This window comes from Anguilla rostrata, chromosome 4, assembly GCF_018555375.3.
Source record: "Anguilla rostrata isolate EN2019 chromosome 4, ASM1855537v3, whole genome shotgun sequence".
NCBI classification, from domain to species: domain Eukaryota; kingdom Metazoa; phylum Chordata; class Actinopteri; order Anguilliformes; family Anguillidae; genus Anguilla; species Anguilla rostrata.
The window spans coordinates 66028225-66047060 of record NC_057936.1 but is presented as its reverse complement, the minus strand read 5'-3'; the positions used below and the strand labels follow the sequence as shown (position 1 = coordinate 66047060).

The window sequence follows — 18836 nt, the reverse complement described above, 5'->3', positions numbered from 1 at the left end:
CTTGTTTTAACACATGCTGCAAATTGTTAAACTTTTTCTGCAAATCTCTACAAACAAATGCTCTCATGAATCACTGGTTACACACTGTGCTCATGCAACAAGCACTAGTAGTCAAAACAGTTAACTCAAGTCATCACAACCTAAACTCAGGTAACCCACCTTTCTCTAGGTGCAAACACTTGGCAGCAAAATTGTTTACACACCGGTCACAATCTCTGGATCAGTAAATAGGGCCACAGTTTGCGTCTGTGTGCTTTTGAACAATGGATCCTCAAAATGGACAAGCTGTCCGAAGATCAGGAAGACAAAGGAGACGAAGAGGCAGGAGACAATTTGTCCCAGACGAAATACGTGCCACCTTGACCATGTGCTGGTGCATGGTATGATGATGAGGGAAGCTGGACAGAGAGTTCAGCCAAACTTGAATCGTTTCACAGTGGCATCCATTGTCCATACTTTCAGACAAGAAAACAGGTACTATAATTTACTGTAATGTTACGTATTGTATCTGCTGTACTACTGTGAGAGGATATGCTGTCTATGTAATGTTGAAGTGTATTTACAGACGATATGTTCTTTAGATTTTATTGCTGTTTTTGTTTATAGTGCTGCATATACTGAGTTCCTTTTATGAATGCTACTCTCCTTTGAAAATACTACATTTTTTTGTTCCTTCAACTGTGTTGTGGTTACTGTACAGTACTTTTCACTCAGCATCACTTTTCAGTACTACAGATAAAATATTTGGAAATTTGCACACTCCCTCATTTGTTAGTAGTGTAACATTGCAAAGATCAAAATCTGAAAACCATAAAATAAGTAGAATAACCAGGAGAAAATAACTCCTTACACACTGCTATAAAAGGTTTTTGCAGTAGTGCTTTGAATTTATCTCACTGGTGTGTTATGGGTAATCTACATTGTCTGTGTTTTCGATGGCTTGTGTGTGCCATTTGAAGGCAAAGTTTAATTTTGATGGAAGAGTATATGTTTTTGAGAAGATAATTTGAGTTTGGCATGGATGTTTGAGGTTTGTGCTGATTGATGTGTAGTTTTGGGATTGTGTTAATAGTTCTGAGAAAAAGGGGAATTGTTTCATTAAATGTGTCTTAGCAATCAAAAAAAACTGTAATGCAGAAAAGAAATAGAACAGCAGACACAAATAAAAGAAACAGTGTGAAGGAGAAAGTCAAAGTTAAACATGCAATGCTAAAGAGATACAACAGACAGTAATTAAAAGAGAAGTCAAACATGTCTTTGAAAGAGATGAGAAAAAATCTGAACGTTTGTACATATTGAGGAAATCAGTAACGTAATCCTGTATATATTTTAGGTGATTAACCCATGAAGGCTCAATTTAATCTTATGTATGCAGGTGTAAGCTTAAAGGGATAATTCACTTTGTGGAAATCTTTAAAAATATTATTGTTTCATTACTGTGTGCGTGCCCTGCGATAGATTGGCGGCCTGTCCAGGGTGTATTCCTGCCTCTCGCCCAATGCACGCTGAGATAGGCTACAGCACCCCCACGACCCTGCTCAGGATAAGCAGGTATAGATAATGGATGAATTACTGAATGTGCATGATTGGCCCAATTGGTTTCTGTCAGTTGAAGTAACTCCAAACAGCTTGTAAAGCAATGGTGATTCCAGAGGCTTCTCTACAATCATCTCAGTCACTCTATTCCCTGTCTGCAGGCCAGTGTTGTAAAATGGAGTCACAAAAGTAATCAAGTCTCACATGATGATTAAGCTCCACCCTTGGTATAATGAGCCAGCCTGGTTCCACTTCTACAGTGGGAAAGGGGTATAATGAGCCAGCCTGGTTCCACTTCTACAGTGGGAAAGGGGTATAATGAGCCAGCCTGGTTCAGCTCTACAGTGGGAAAGGGGTATAATGAGCCAGCCTGGTTCAGCTCTACAGTGGGAAAGGGCTATAATGAGCCAGCCTGGTTCAGCTCTACAGTGGGAAAGGGGTATAATGAGCCAGCCTGGTTCAGCTCTACAGTGGGAAAGGGGTATAATGAGCCAGCCTGGTTCAGCTCTACAGTGGGAAAGGGGTATAATGAGCCAGCCTGGTTCAGCTCTACAGTGGGAAAGGGCTATAATGAGCCAGCCTGGTTCAGCTCTACAGTGGGAAAGGGCTATAATGAGCCAGCCTGGTTCAGCTCTACAGTGGGAAAGGGCTATAATGAGCCAGCCTGGTTCCAGCTCTACAGTGGGAAAGGGCAATAATGAGCCAGCCTGGTTCCACTTCTACAGTGGGAAAGGGCAATAATGAGCCAGCCTGGTTCCAGTTCTGAGCAGTGGTCTGGAAAGGGCATAATGGCAGTGGTTCATTTCAATGGAAGGGCATAAGGCGTGGTTCCACTTCTACAGTGGGAAAGGGCTATAATGAGCCAGTCTGGTTCCAGCTCTGTTTTTTCTGTTACCCCACTGAAGCTACACTTGGCTTAGGACAACATCTGATCCTTGAATTGAATCTTCACTGCAACGATAATCATAAATTATTATCAACAAACAAACAAATAAAAATCTTTTAAAAACCATTCTGCCTCAAAGGCTCTGGATCAAAATAATTAACTGAAGTCACACATTGCAGCATGCTTTTCAGTCTTTTCCGTATTTTCAGTTCAGATCCAGGCTTGATGCAGTGCTGGATGCTCTCTAGTTTGCAGGTGAATGATCAGACAAGAGGAGCTGAATGGTCTGTTCTCATGATGAAAAATTCTCAAGTCCTTATTCTTATGTTCTTCACATATTCATCTATTGCATTCAAAATACAACTTCTAATGAATATGTTTTAATTGCATAAAATGTCAGAGAGGGAAATGTGGAGACATTTAAAATTTATGAAACGCAGTCTATTAAAGGACGGCATATAAAGAGAAAAAAATGAAATGGAGCGTCTCATATTTATTACCGCCTCTCAAAGCGCCTCTAATACAAGGCTCTCTGGCACCATCTGGTGGTGAGGACTGAATGTGCACCTTCTCTTCCAGCTCTTTCACTTCTGACCGATTCCATCTCTGGACCCAGTCCTGACCAATCCCATTTCAGGACACCAGCCCAGACCAATCAGTGCATGAAGGCCTCTGGTCTCCATGGGAACCGGTGTCCTGGAAACCCTCCCAAAGAAAAACTGCTGAATGCAGATGATCATTTTTATTAATTTTATTCTTTTTATTAATCAATTCCCAATTTCCCAGCATCATTACATAATCAATACAAAAAGAAGCAGCAGACAGAATTATAAAACACCTTGAACTGAATCTTGGCCGTGACAGCAAACTACAATAAGATAGTCACCGTAAACGTGATGAGAGTGCAAGCAAACCCCAGAACAGATGGGCTGAGTAAATGTGGTCTGGATTCCATTTTTATTTCAACCAGTTCATCTTTTAATGTTCAATATTTAATTAAAGTGAACTCATTTCCTGTCTCATTTCAGTGTATTCCCCTCTCTGTAATTACAGCTGATCTTCACATTCACTCCCTGCCTCATCCCAGATCACACAGTTTTACAGAGGATCCAACATTCCGAACCCAAAACCCAGGATAGAGGGGCTGAGTGAATGTGGTCTGGACTCTGTGCAGGAGGGTCATTGTGTCAGAGACGCTGTAGAAGGACAGAGTTCCTGCCCCGTGATCCAGGTACACTCCTATTCTGGAGGAGGGGGGAACAGGGATTTCAGTGCTCACATTATTGTGAAAGAATCTGTAACTGGAGCCAGAGCGGCATAAACTCCAGGACTTGTTATTCCTTCCCAGAACAGAGTCATCACTGCCTCCTTTCCTGTTGATCTCTTTATATGACACTGCTATATGAACCTCACCACCCCCACTCAACTCAGCCTCCCAGTAACAGCGTCCAGACAGACCCTCTCTGCACAGTACTTGGAGCCAGTAGTCAAATCTCTCTGGATGATCAGGATATGGCTGGATCTCTGCCACACAGGTCACCTCACTGTTCCCCTCAGACAGACGGAGGTTTGTGCGTGCTGTGTTGGGGTCCAGTGTGAGCTGACAGGAATCTGATGGAGGAGAATAGATAGTGAAGACATGAAAATTTCAATTGTTTGTGTATTATTGCTTCAAGCAGAGTGTGTTTGTCAATTATTGTGACACATTTAATGATTAATTAATGCAGAAATCTAGATAATTCCAAAGGCAACTGTATCCTATTTTAGGTACTTTCCCTTCGGTTATGTATTCCTCCAATGTATTCAATTAATCAATCACTATTATATCAATATTAATTATTTGGTTTTTGTGTTGTTGTGTTTGCAGTGATCACGTACCAGGAAACCAGCACAAGAACAACACCATCAAATATGAAAATCGCTCCTTACTGTGAATATTGCACAATTAAAATGTTTTTTTTTTTAACATATTGTCATGGTTTTGGCTGATACCACCATTTCTTTTCCTTCTGCGCCTTTTCTTCAGTTATTACTGCCATTGAGTTGACTGAATTATACACGTGCAAATTTCTATTTACAATTTGCACCTGTTGGCGTTCTATTTAAACCCCGAGCAAGCTGATAAGCTTTGCTTCAGTGTCACTTACGTTGCACGAGAGCCGGTAATCTATCAAGCGAGGTAAAGGTAAAGGTAAAGGTAAAGGTAAAGGTAAAGGTAAAGGTAAAGGATTGAGAGTTGCGATATTGGATTGTTGTGACTATAAAATTAGCACAACAGTCTTTAGCTTATTAGGTTGTTGGCAACAAGTTAGTGCCATGACCCAAACTCAGAATTCTTTCTTTAGGGTGTTACCTTTTCAGCCTCGGTTCGAGGTCTGTTTTCTTTGAGTTGCCCCGTTTTCTGCTCTGGCAGTTTTATTTTCAGAAAGTTCATACTCCTTAAGCTTTAGTTTTTTTTACCCAGTACGTGGGTTGTGTAGAGCTTTTCTTTGGGATACTCTCCCTAAGCAGTATTGTTTTCCTTTCCGTTATTTTTCCGCTGTCCTTGTCTCTTGAGACTTGTTCAGTCGCGGTTGGTCTCCCAAAACCCCCACTCCCTCACACATATAGAGCTTGAATTGTGTGGCCCATGGATGGTTGTGGCCCTAAATGACAGGATAAAGCATTTATGCCAGCAGCCAGCTCTGACTGCAGGACATGTATTATCATATATGATCCATATGTTTAATACCAGGAGGACTGCAGCTGAATTAACAGGGAACTGATGGAGGAGAAGATGCGATGAGATCCCAATAGCGAGTCACTTATGATTTGCATAATTTTCTGTATTCATATCCCATCTATTATCTATACCCTCTTATCCTGGGCAGAGTCACGGGGGGAGCCTATCCCAGCATGCATTGGGTGAGAAGGCAGGAATACACCCTGGACAGGCTGCCAATCTGTCACAGGGCACACACACCGTTCACTCACCATTCAGTTACACACTCACGCCTAGGGGCAATTTAGAGTCTCCAATTAGCCTACCTGCATGTCTTTGGACTGTGGGAGGAAACTGGAGTACCTGGAGGAAACCCACGCAGAAACATGATAATTCCACACAGAAAGGCCCAGGCTGGATTTGAACCCACAACCTTCTTGCTGTGAAGCGACAGAGCCGCCCACTGCACCGCCGTGCCACCCCATGCAAATCATATATTTATTCATGTTACCTAATCGTCTAATGTTGATTCATTCTCTTAATTTGAGGTTTAATTACAGACTCACGTTGTAAGAAGTTCTCTCTGGTCTTGGGCTCTAGAATATGGACCTCCCCTACTGTGGAGAGAGATCAAAAGATTACAAGCCAGCAAAGACTGAAACCTAACATACTGAGAGGATTGGATGTCTCATACATAAAGCTGCTCAAATTTTCATTCATTTAGCATTTTGTGAACACTTTAACTGTGCCTCCACAAACGGTGACATTTAACCTGTGAGACAAACTGAAATGTAACCCATCCCTGTTATTAATATATAATGTGTGAAAGTGTATTTCATGATGTAAAAGTGAATCATAGGCTGAGCACCTCACCAGTGTGTGGTTTGCAGTGGCTAAGCCCACTTTTGGCAGTAGGGTTTGTCCACCAACCTCTTCCAGATACTTTGACCAACTCCACCTTGAAAACATCCTCCAGTCGGTCATTCAGCTCAGAGACAGATTTCCTCACAGCCTCAAAAGAGTCGTGTGGACTGACAGTGATGCTGGGAAAGTCTCCAAGTCCATGAGGGACACAGAGAGACTGACAGCTCTGCAGAGAGACAGAAAATTTTCTCAACACAGATACCAGAGTAGAACACTGTAAATGAAGCACAGACCTCACCATGTATGTGCAATGTACATAGTGCTGACAGTCAGAGAGCCAGTGATGTTACCTGGAGGAAATGGATGTGATCCTCTATGTGTGAAAGCTGCTCCAGCTCAGCATCTCTCCTCCTCAGCTCAGCAATCTCCTGCTCCAGTCGCTCCAGGAGTCCTTCAGCCCGACTCACTTCAGCCTTCTCCTGATTTCTGATCAGCTCTTTCACCTCAGAGCGCCTTCTCTCAATGGAGCGGATCAGCTCAGTAAAGATCCTCTCGCTGTCCTCCACTGCTGTCTGTGCAGAGCGCTGTTAGGAGACACAGAGAGAGGAGGGCTGTACATTTTCAAGTAGAACTTTATTTGTCCCCAGTGGGGCAATTGGTTGTGCAGCAGTGAAACAGTACCAGGCAATTAAATACAACATATAATAAAAAGTAAAAACATAGAATACAAGGAAAAACATAAAATGCAGTAAAAAACATAGAATACAAGTAAAAACATAGAATACAGTAAAAATAAAAATACATTTTTGTGAAAACATAAAGTGCATAATATTATCAAGCCTGGTTGGGTGGTCAGCTAGTATTACCTTTTTCTATCGGAGTTCAGCAGTGAAATGGCTGATAGTATGAAGGAGTGTTTGTATCTGTTGGTTTTGGCTAATGGGTATTTGAAGCGGAAATCCGAATGCAAGGTCTGAAACTCTAGGTGCAGGGGGTGGGTGCTGTCAGCCAGGATGGATTCTGCTTACTTTAACAACTGTTTGTTATACAAATCACTGTTGCCGGTCGCTGCGTGCGCAGGCCTTTTAACTAGGCCTTTCACTCGGCTCTTACTGGGACCCCAGACAGCCTGTTCCCCACAGTGTGGCTCAGTGGGATTGAGCCCCACAGGGCTGGAAAGTGGCCCAACACTGGGCTCCTCACTGGCTGACTGGAGGAGAGCCCTGACTGAGCCCTGAAATGGCTCTTCCAGCAGCCAGCTGATGTCTTCTCCTCTGGTCAGTACCCACCTTGAGTGACTGCACAGCCTGTCTCAGATCCTGCAGCTCTTTCTCTCTCTCCTGGATTCTCTGCTGGAATTTACTCTGTCTCTCCCCCAGTTGCTTCTGCAGATACATTATCTTCCCAGTTATGTCATATCACATAACAATGTCAAACGTTGCAACTGTATTTTCATATCCCAGATCAAACTAAATACTTTCCCATGTTTGATATACAGCAGGTCAGTATGCAAAGTGCAATGGCCTTACAGATAAAGCGTCTAAACTGTGTGAGTGAACTAATTGCTGCAGCCATGTTGATTCTCATTCAGGGAGTGAATAGGGGGGTGAGGGGTGTGAACAGAGCTGTCACAGAGAGCTGACTTGGGTTCACTTCCTGCTCTTACTGCTTTATCACTGTGGACTACAGTCCTGGAAATCACAGTGTTGTGTTCAAGACATTTCCAAATGTATACAACATTTCAAAATAAAATCTACTTAATGAATTAATTAAATGAAATAAAACAAAGGTCATAAATGAGAGATAATCCCTGATGAGGCAGTCAGCAATCGGGAAATAATTACCACTGTGGAGGCAAGCATGCTGTGAGGCCATTTTGACCTAAAACCCAACTGAATTTTTATATTAACTAGGACACTAGATTACGCTAAAATAATATGGTCAAAGGGCCACAAAAAATATTTCAATTTCAGCTGATTAATTCAATAAAAATCAATAAAGGTAAAAGTAGCTAATATAAAATCATTGTTGGTAACCATTGTATAAGATAATTATCTGTGTAATAAATGGGATAATCCCCTGATGAGGCAGTCAGCTATCAGGAAATAACGACCTTCAGAGGTCATTTCTCGATAGCTGACCACCTCATCAAGAATTATCCCTTACATATTGGACTGCAGAATGGCAAAAGGCTTATCAGAATCAAGCATTCAATGAAGCCATTTTATAAGCCCATATATTGTAGCTAGAAACCTAGATAATGTCTGTCATCCCTGTAAAAAATATGACTTTCACTGAATGTGTAAGCAATTCAGTCCTTACCTGTTTCTCAGTCCTTTCTGCTGCAGCTGAGACTGTTTTATGCCCACTGTGTTCATCCATCGTACACAGATAACAGATACACTGCTGATCAGTACGACAGTAAACCTCCAGCAGTTTGTTATGATGAGAGCAGATCTTCTCCTGCAGGTTTCCAGTGGCTTTGACCAGTGTGTGCTTCTTTAACGCAGGAAATTCATAGTGAGGCTGGAGGTGAGTTTCACAGTAAGAGGCCAGACACACCAGACAGAACTTGACAGCTCTGAGCTTTCTTTCAGTGCAGAAATCACACGCCACGTCTCCAGGTCCAGCGTAACAGTGAGCAGGAGGAGCAGCTTGGAGTCCTGTCTTCTTCAGCTTCTCCACCACTCCAGCCAGCATGGTGTTTTTCCTTAAAACAGGCCTTGGGGTGAAGGTCTCTCTGCACTGGGGACAGCTGTAGACACCAGTATGATCATCCTGATCCCAGCAGTCCTTAATACAGCCCATACAGAAACTGTGTCCACAGGGAATAGCCACTGGATCCTTCAATACATCCAGACAGATCGGGCAGCTGAACTGGTCCTGATCCAGTAAACCTCCACCTTCAGCCATTTTACTGCTAACACTGACAGAGTTAAGTTTCGTTTCTCTGAAACTGCGTGACAGAGAGAAGGGGAGTGACTTCCTGGTTCAGCCCACAGCTGCAGGAGGTGTGGTGTTGGACTGAGGCCAGGCTGAGCAGACAGTGCACATTCCTGAGGAAATATTTAATCTTAGGGCTCAAAGGGCAGATTTATAAGGACTGTGTGTGTATTTTGAGCAGTAATGGCCTGTATACTCATCCATGGGAAGCACTACAGGTGCATCTGATCTGAGTATCCCAGTCAGAAACGCAGAGATAATGCATGTAATACGACTATGATAAAGAAGATGCCCAACGCGCTTCAAGCCAGCTAAATGAGAGAGGACTGGATACCTGCTCAACAGGCCAGGGCGCTCAAACAAGAGTAAAACTCCAGACCCCGACACTTCATAGGACCGGCCCTAAATAAGGAACACTGGAGCACACGGACACTGTTTTAACCAACATGGAAGGACTGAAGCGTCGGTGACTACGATGTCTTCCTCAAAGTCAGTAAACGCACCAGACGTCGTAGCCGTGGGAACGTCAGTCCCTACCCTGTTTATTAAGACAGTGGCTTTGGCCCTGAGCAGCGCGCGCTCCAGAGTTCCTTATTCTGGGCGAGTCCTCGTGAAGCGTCCGGGTCAGGAGTCTTTTATTCCAATATGAAATGAGTATACAGGCATTTTATTCCGCCCAAACAAATTATTAATGACAAGACTGCGTATTATACAGAAAATGAGACTGCACAGTGGTCACAGGAAATCAGGCAATGCACACACCTTCAACTTCTGTTGAAGATCGTAACTTTGCTTAAAAATTTGCTTTGGAGTTACTTCAGGTTGATTTTGTTTCTTTTTCTTTAAAAACTGTTTTATTATTTTTAACTATGAACTTGCACATTTCCCAGCTGTAATTTCTGTAGTTATTTAAACTATCCTTCCTTGAACTATTCCAGTAAGATGCCAGACCACACCTCTGCAGATATGTGGCTATTCTGGTTTTCAGAGAGAGAGAGAGAGCGAGAGAGAGAGAGAATATTCAACAAACAAAAAAATCTTCTGCTTTCCCCCTCACAGGTTCTGCGTAAAAATAATTAACTATTACGTGTGTTAGGCCTCCATCGACATGGTCTACGTGTAGCTCATCAGAGAAGAGCAAGCACTTGAAATCCAAAAAGCATCTTTAAAATGAGTTTTGATATGCTTCTCAATACACTTCCAGTGGATTATCTTATAAGAAAATAAGCACTCGATGTGCTTATTTGTTTTGAAGTTTGAGTGTGAGAATGATCTGTCATCACCACCAGTCACCACAGATGTTGTGACGTCCATCAAAACAAGTAGAGAAGGAGTGGGTGGAGCTGGTTTGACGGACAGCTCAGGTGGAGACCAGTGGAAAACAGGAGGCAGAGTCAGAGAGGCAGTTCTCAGGCATTTTAATACAAGCGCTCAGGAGAAGACTGCAGCCACACAGAGTTTCAGAAATCTGCTCAGAATGCCAACCACCTCAAATATCACACCCTTTACAGGGGCTTTTATACAAAGTATATAATCTGTTAATAATCTGTATGAGTGTGTGTGTGTGTGTGTGTGCATGCGCATGTGTGTGTATGTGTGTGTGCGGCTGTGTGCATGCATGTAGGTGTGTGTCTGTGTGTGTGTGCGTGCGGGTATGTGTGCGTGTGCTTTTCCCTGTCTTTACTTACAGCTGATTTTCTCTTGACTCACCCCAGATCACACAGTTTTAAGGAGGTTCGAACAAAGTGAACCCCAAACCCAGGATAGAGGGGTTGAGTGAATGTGGTCTGGACTCTGTGCAGGAGGGTCATTGTGTCAGAGACGCTGTAGAAAGACAGAGTTCCTGCCTTGTGATCCAGGTACACTCCTATTCTGGAGGAGGGGGGAACAGGGATTTTTGTTCTCTCATTATTGTGCCAGAAAGAATAACTGGAGGGACAGCTGTTCAAACTCCAGGACTTCTCATTACCTCCCAGGGCACAGTCAACATCCCGCCCTTTCCTGCTGATCTCTTTATATGAGACTGCTATAGAAACCCAATGATCCCCACTCCACTCAGCCTCCCAGTAACAGCGTCCAGACAGACCCTCTCTGCACAGCACTTGGAACAAGTCCTCAAATCTCTCTTGATGACCAGGATATGACTGGATCTCTTCCACACGGGTCACCTCTCTGTTCCCCTCAGACAGACGGAGGTGTTGATTCACTGTGTTGGGGTCAAGTGTAAGATGACAGGAATCTGAGGATAAAGATGTTACAGTTCATACATGTTTTATGTCTTACATATTGTACATATTTGAAGTCAATATTTTCTTGACTAAAATTTGATTACATCTTATTTTAGTTAATAATTTTTCCCATGCATTGAATTTTCAACTTTTACTAATATGATCTTAATTGTTTTTATATAAATGCATATCAATCTTGTAACTTTCTTCACACAGTCCTACTGCAGGACATATATTTATTATATATGATCCATACGTTTAATACCAGGATGATTGCAGCTGAATTAACAGGGATCTGATGGAGGAGAAGATGCGATGAGATCTCTAAAGCAATCACTTATGAATACAGAAAATAATACAAATCATCTCTTTATTCATGTTACCTCACATTCTCACATTGCTTCATTCTTTAAATTTAAGTTTAATTACAGACTCACATTCTAAGAAGTTATCTCTGGTCCTGGACTCTACGATATGGGCTTCTTCCACTGTGGAGAAAGTTTAACTCTGAAACATTACTTTATTTCACAATTTCCCAGGGAAATTTCACAAAAAATATTCAGGCAAATGAAAACTGATGTTATCCAGAATTCGGTATCAGTACCAGTGTCAGTTATTATCCCAAAACTGAGCAAAGATGCGATGAGATGAGACAAGATGGTAATGTTTTATCGTAAAATGACTGAGTTTTAGAACGTCTTCCGCTGGCATCTTCCCACAGTATCTTGCATCAGGGATGAAACAACATATTTGGTTCTTTGAAGGTTACACAAAGCTCTGAATGTGAACGCTTAAGGTTATGCTGAGCCAGCAAGGACTGCAGCCTAACATACTGGATACTTTGTAGGTTTCACACAGGTACAATTCACACATAAAAATCCACATTTTGGGTCATTCAGAGTTTGTGAGTACTTTAAAAATCAATCCGGAATACAACCTGTGAGACAGACTGAAATGTCACTCAGTCCTGTTATTAATATATAACCTGTGAAAGTGCATTTCATGATGTAAAAGTGAATCTTAGGAAAAGCACCTCACCAGTGTGTTGTTTGCAGTTAGTAAGCACACTTTCTGGGGCTGGGTTTGTCCACCAATCTCTTCCAGAAAATTTGACGAACTCCATCTTGAAAATGTCCTCCAGTTGCTCTTTCAGTTCAGAGACAGATTTCCTCACAACCTCAAAAGAGACGTGTGGACTGACAGTGATGCTGGGTAAGTCTTCAGGTCCAGGAGGAACACAGAGAGATTGACAGGTCTACAGACAGACAGACAGACAGACAGAGAACAGTCTCAATACAGACTCCTGTGCAGATGCCAGGAGCAGATCTTTGTAAATGAGGAACATGTCTGACAAAGTTATTCTTACCCTGAAATGGGGTAACAAAGGGAAACCAAAAAATACCCATTGATAAAAGTGGGAATATGCACACTCAATATGCAATTGCAGAGTACGGGGCCAAATTAAGAAAAAATATGTCTTTGCCCCAAACATTATAGGGAGCTCTGCACATGTACAATGTTCACAGTACAGACCGTCAGAGAGCCAGTGATGTTACCTGGAGGAAATGGATGTGATCCTCTGTGTGTGAAAGCTGCTCCAGCTCAGCATCTCTCCTCCTCAGCTCAGTAATCTCCTGCTCCAGTCGCTCCAGGAGTCCTTCAGCCCGACTCACTTCAGCCTTCTGATCTCTGATCAACTCTCTCACCTCAGAGCGCCTTCTCTCAATGGAGCGGATCAGCTCAGTAAAGATCCTCTCACTGTCCTCCACTGCTGCCTGCGCAGAGCGCTGTTAGGAGACACAGAGAGAGGAGGGCTGTACATTTTAACTAGGCCTTTCACTCAGCTCTTACTGGGACCCCAGACTGTTCACCACAGTGTGGCTCAGTGGGATTGAGCCCCACAGGGCTGGAAAGTGGCCCAACACTGAGCTCCTCGCTGGCTGACTGGAAGAGAGCCCTGACTGAGCCCTGAAATGACTCTTCCAGCAGCCAGCTGTTGTCGTCTCCTCTGGTCAGTACCCACCTCGAGTGACTGCATAGCCTGTCTCAGATCCTGCAGCTTCTTCTCTCTCTCCTGGATTCTCTGCTGGAAGTTACTCTGTGTTGCCCCCAGCTGCTTCTGTAAAGAAACACAAGATATCTAGTTTTAAAAACACTGATGTCAACACTCCAGCAAGCCCTAAGGAATGCAAGGAACTGGGGGGGGGTCACCGATTCTGATCACCCACTCAATGAAAACACCCACGGAATCGCAATCTTCTAAAGAAACAAAGAGGAAATTTAAAAAAATGAATGAATAAGCCAGTTGCAGTGTACGTTGGAGTGCAGTGTGATGCACATGCAAGGAAACATGCGCTGTCATAAGTGCATGCAGGTCTGGGTGCATGGCAAGCTTTTCACACAGAGATTCAGCCCATTTATCCTTTTCTCTTTCGCTGCAGTTATTATCAGTACTTTTGGGTTTTGTGTTATAAATTGAGCTCAGTGAAAACTGCCAGTTAAGAACTTCAGTCCTTACCTCTTTCTCAGTCCTTTCTGCCGCAGCTGAGACTGTATCATGGCCTCTGTGTTCATCCATCGTACACAGATAACAGATACCCTGCTGATCAGTACGACAGTAAATCTCCAGCAGTTTGTCATGATGAGAGCAGATCTTCTCCTGCAGGTTTCCGGTGGCTTTGACCAGTTTGTGCTTCTTAAAGGCCGGAGATTCATAGTGAGGCTGGAGGTGAGTTTCACAGTAAGAGGCCAGACACACCAGACAGGACTTGACAGCTTTGTGCTTTTTCCCAGTGCAGAAATCACACGCCACGTCTCCTGGTCCAGCGTAACAGTGAGCAGGAGGAGCAGCTTGGAGTCCTGTCTTCTTCAGTTTCTCCACCACTCCAGCCAGCATGGTGTTTCTGCCCAGAACAGGCCTTGGGGCAAAGGTCTGTCTGCACTGGGGACAGCTGTAAACACCAGTATGATCATCCTGATCCCAGTAGCGCTTAATACAGCCCATACAGAAACTGTGTCCACAGGGAATAGCCACCGGATCCTTCAGTAGATCCAGACAGATTGGGCAGCTGAACTGGTCCTGATCCAGCAAAACTCCAGCTTCAGCCATTTCACAGCTCACACGGACAGAGACAGCCTTAAGTTCAGTTTCCCTGAAACTGCGTGACAGAGAGAGTGGGAATGACTTCCTGGTTCAGCCCACAGCTGCAGGAGGTGTGGTGTTGGACTGAGGCCAGGCTGAGCAGAAAGCACAGATTCTTTAAGGGAACCGCACCTGTTAAGACTTGTAGGCCTTAATATGGTGTGAATGCCTTCAATTATATAAATACGTCATGAAAACCACATGACCATGGCAGTGCACTCTGGGTAGTGACATTAAACGGTTGCTCGAGTCTCCATTCCATTGTTGTTGTTCATTGAGCGGCACTGAAAATGTCTTCTGTCCAGCCTTTTCAATTCGAGCCAGAGCGGGACGTTACTCAGCAGGAAAGCGCCGAGGACAGCCCTCATCAAATAAATCAAAACAACGAGGATCGGGGGCCAGAGGAGAGGGAGAGGAGAGTAGGGCATAAGAGATGGTGTCTGTGCAGCAACTGCCTGCCGATGCCAACAGTGATGGAAAAGTTGTCTGCAGTAAAGAGCTCTGCTTTCCAGCAGCAGCCGTTCAAAGTCACAAGACCACCATGGATCAAACTGTCGTTTTTGGTGAACCTGAAACGTGTACATCATCCCCATTCATTTAACTGACACAACGTTATTACCGATCCGCGCCATATATATCAGCTTAAGCCGGTGATGACACTTCTTTTAAATGCATAATCCCTAATGAAAATAGGTGTTGATACACTAAGATGTTTAGCTATTGAATCCATCCTATCCACAGATATCTCGTGTATCAGATCACACACAAATAGTGTGTCATTGCGCTGACATGTTTCACTATTAATAACCACAACCGCTGGACAAGACAACAGAGTTAACCTCCAGAATGGCCATTCTGTGTGGAGTTTGCATGTTCTACCTGCAGTGCATGTTCTCCACTGAACCACAGTAAGAGCCAGTATCTCCAAATGGAAAACACTTGGAACAGTTGTGAATCTTCCCAGGAGTGTGCCACAATTTCATCTCTAGCCTCAGTTAAAGTCAGTGTTTACGAGTCCACAATCAGAAAGAGACTGGGCAAAAATGGAATTCATGGGAGAGTAGCAAGGCAGAAACCACTGCTAACCAAGAAAAACATCAAAATCTCACCTCACATTTGCAAAAAGCACCTGGATGATCCCCAAGCCTTTTGGGATAATGTTCTATGGACAGACGAGTCCAAGGGGGAACTTTTTGAATATCACGGGTCCCATGATGGATGGCATAAAGCAAACACATCTTTTCACAGTAAGTACATTGCATCAACAGTCAAACATGGTGGTGGTAGTGTGATGGGGTAGGGATGCTTTGCTGCCTTGGAACCAGGACAGCTTACCATTATTGAATGAACCATGAATTATGCTCTCTACCAGAAAATTCTTAAGGAGAATGTGAGCTGAAGCTGAAGCATAATTGGGTTATTCAGCAAGACAATGATCCAAAACACAAAAGCAAGTCCACATCTGAACGGCTGAAAAGAAACAAAAGTCTTGGAGGCTAGTCAAAGTCCTGACTTGTACCGTATTGAGATGATGTGGTAGGACCTGAAACGAGAAGTTCATTTTTAAAAACCTACCAAATTGCCTGAATTAAAGCAATTTGATTCATTTCTCCACATGAATCTGAGACTGATATCAAATTAATGGCAGCACTCGGTTGCAGTTATTGCCGCTAAAGCAAGTTTAAGGGGGCAATTCATTTTTCACATGGGTGATATGGGAGTTCGATAGCTTTTTTAAGTAAAGGAAATTATTTTGAAAAACGTGTGTCGTGTTTACTTGCCGTTGTCTGATTATGACATTTTGATATGAAACCATTCAGTTTGACAAATACGCGATAATGGAGGAAATGAAGAAGGGGGCAAATGCTGTATCTGTGAGTCCACTTAGGAGGGAGCGGGTGTTCAGGGACCACAGGAATTTCCAGGCCCGTGATGACTACAGGCTTATGAGCTGATTTCCGTTCCCAAGAGCCATTCTCCAGGAAATAACCGGACCAAACTGGGCCAAACCAGCCCAAACTGGTCCAAACCAGCCCAAACCGGTCCAAACCGGACCAAACCGGTCCAAACCGGACCAAACCGGGCCAAACCAGCCCAAACCGGGCCAAACCAGCCCAAACCGGTCCCATTACAGGCACCGACCACTGTGGGCTTTCAGGCACTGTGGGGCAGACAGGACGACGCCGCCGTTCCCCAGCTTCGCCACGCCAGCCAGGCTGGATGGTATGATTAATACGACACGCCGACAGCCAACATTACACTGCGGGGGGGAACAGGCCGACATCGAAGCGCAAGCAGCGTCCGGTTTCCCAAACGCCATCGGCACCACTGACTGCACTGACCTTGCGCTAAGCAGGGGCGTGGCTGGGAATTCTCAGGCCCCTGAAAGAATATTGCTCTGGGCCCCTCTTTGTCAATAAAATAAATAGATTTTTTTTTCAGCTGTGGGCCCCCCACCCCAAAAGCTGCTGTGGGCCCCTAGAATCATCCACATTTCGCCCCACTAGTGGCATTAGGCACACATGCTGTTACACTACTGTCTCATTCCCCATTCGATGTCTGTAACTGGTCTGTCAACTGTTTTTTCTTCTTTTTTTTTGTGTAACTTTGTGTTTTATGTCAGGTCCCCCTTGGAAGAAGAAATTTTGATCTCAGTTGGGTTTTATAATGGTTAAATAGCGGTTAAATAAATAAATTTTAAAAAACAACAGTGTATGTTTTAACTAGCTCTTTTAATGTGGAGCATATCTGGCATAGGACGTTTCCGATATGTTTCAGTTCAGAGGTCACGTTGTCGATGGATCTGATGAGGTCCCGTTGCGTCCGAACGGCGGCGTCGGCGGGGTCGTCCCCGCTTGCGTGACCACGCCCCGCACCGGAGACGCTGCTGGGCCCAGGCGCGCTGTCTTCCTCCTGCTGCACCTCCTCGCTTCCCTCCTGCGCCTCCTCACTTCTCTCCGGCACCTCCTCAGCCCCCGGCACACCCATTTTCTGATCCTCCGACTCTGCAGAGCACAGAAAATTGTGCACCGTGTTGGACCAGCAGTGTGTGTGGTCAGGCACATTCTTTCAAAGACGGTCGTTTAATTAATACATTACATGAGTGCACATATTTTTCTACAGTCGTGGTGCATCGTTACCAAATAAAATGAAATATACCAGGCTGGCCAGTGGAGGATGGACTCCCCCTCTATAGCTGGGTTCCTCCTGAGATTTCTTCCCATCGGGAGTTTTTTCTTGCCACCTTTTGAGGGTTTTTCTCTGCACTGGGGAGTTTTTTTATTTATTTATCTCATGTTCTTGCTACTTGGGAGTTCAGGACTGGTTTTTGCTCTTTTTCTGTTGCTCTGCAAAAAGTGTCTTCGTGACAACTGACTGTAAAAAGCGCGAAACAAATAAAATCTATTTGGGGAAAAAAACGGACTTTTTACCTGTTTTCACTGCAGTGGATTCGGCCATTTCAGTGAACTCATCCAGTGGCGGTAGCATTGCGCTCATGTGGATGTCCCCAATGATCGACGCCAACCGCTCATCCAGCGGGGAGAGCGGCGGAGCTCCCACGCACCACCCGCCCACACCCACGCTTTCCCTGTGCGCCGATATGCGCTTTTTGGCCTGCACTTTGATGTCGAACCACTTCTTCTTAACTTCCCCCGCGGAGCGGTTCACGGCGCTGGACGCGTTCACGGCGGCGCAGACCCTGTGCCACTCCAGGCGCTTCCTCTTGTTGCTGACGCCCATGCTGACGCCGTTAAACAGTATGCTACGTCTCCTCTCCACCTCGCCCAAAAGAACTTCAATTTCGCGCTCTGTGAAATTCTTCTTTTTGCACTTGTGTCGCAACAGTGCCATCTTCTTGCAAAAAAAAAACTGTTACAGGACTGTCCAATTTATATGCGAGGCGCATTCATAAAGGCCGTTTCATTAAACATGTATGGTTAATTGTGGGGGGTTAACCAGAGTTAATACGATGCTTATGCACGTGCACTCAATTTCCAGTGAGATGTTTTATGATAAGAATATTTGCACAGGGTTGAAAAAGAACAGTTTTATATATCACATACTTTCGTGCGCAGTATTAAACCTACGCAGTCTTTTAAAACAAGTCTCTGCAAACTACATCACCGTGTAGAATGAAGAATGGAAAACGGATGCACACTTAGAGCGCCGATTCAACTAGACGTACAGTTCACTGTTGTGTTATTACATAATTACAATGTACACCTTTACATGATCTTCACGTGTAGCTATAGTTAGCTGAACTACAAAGCAGCCAGTTATGTCATGACAGGTCCACTTGGTAAACACGGTAACTCGCCGAATGCTTGAAAATTCGCCACAAAATTAACGCTGAGCACTGCCAGATTTACGTATTTAAACAGACACTGTTCTTTCCCCTCATTCGCTGTACAGCCCTACCTTATTTTGAGCTAAGACGTGAAGACCAGCGGCCCTTTCATGAATTACCACCCCGGGACACGCTACCTAGCAACCACGGTTGGTTTTTTCTTTTTCGGGCCGCAAATGATGACATCA

At 44.1% G+C, this 18836-nt stretch overlaps 2 protein-coding genes across 9 annotated transcripts in view; both read right to left on the bottom strand.

Annotated features, from left to right (window-relative positions):
• Positions 1-3158: 3158 nt before the first annotated feature.
• Positions 3159-18836, bottom strand: part of LOC135254200 (E3 ubiquitin/ISG15 ligase TRIM25-like) — a 69568-nt gene continuing 53890 nt past the window's right edge. The window contains exons 1-6 of one of the 7 annotated variants that reach the window (XM_064334229.1): positions 13677-14724; positions 13182-13277; positions 12715-12945; positions 5997-6213; positions 5690-5740; positions 3159-4033 (exon numbers count right to left, since the gene is read on the bottom strand). In XM_064334229.1, coding sequence (XP_064190299.1) covers positions 3501-4033; positions 5690-5740; positions 5997-6213; positions 12715-12945; positions 13182-13277; positions 13677-14267 — 1719 coding nt within the window. In that variant the 5' untranslated portion in view covers positions 14268-14724 and the 3' untranslated portion in view covers positions 3159-3500. Of the gene's footprint in view, positions 4034-5449; positions 5487-5689; positions 5741-5996; positions 6214-6337; positions 6572-7276; positions 7373-8309; positions 9053-10332; positions 11170-11595; positions 11647-12196; positions 12414-12714; positions 12946-13181; positions 13278-13676; positions 14725-18836 lie in introns of those variants that run through there. The other 6 variants (XM_064334228.1, XM_064334227.1, XM_064334233.1 and 3 more) reach the window with 6 other exon arrangements.
• Positions 14858-18809, bottom strand: LOC135254236 (nuclear apoptosis-inducing factor 1-like). 2 transcript variants are annotated; one of them, XM_064334392.1, is made up of 3 exons: positions 17732-18809; positions 17460-17566; positions 17014-17305 (listed from the first exon to the last, which is right to left on the bottom strand). In XM_064334392.1, the coding sequence occupies exons 1-3, from the start codon at positions 18150-18152 to the stop codon at positions 17087-17089; spliced, it is 747 nt and encodes a 248-aa protein (XP_064190462.1). In that variant the 5' UTR covers positions 18153-18809; the 3' UTR covers positions 17014-17086. The 2 variants fall into 2 exon arrangements, with proteins under 2 accessions (XP_064190463.1, XP_064190462.1); XM_064334393.1 differs by lacking the exon at positions 17460-17566 and having other exon boundaries at positions 14858-17305; positions 17732-18807.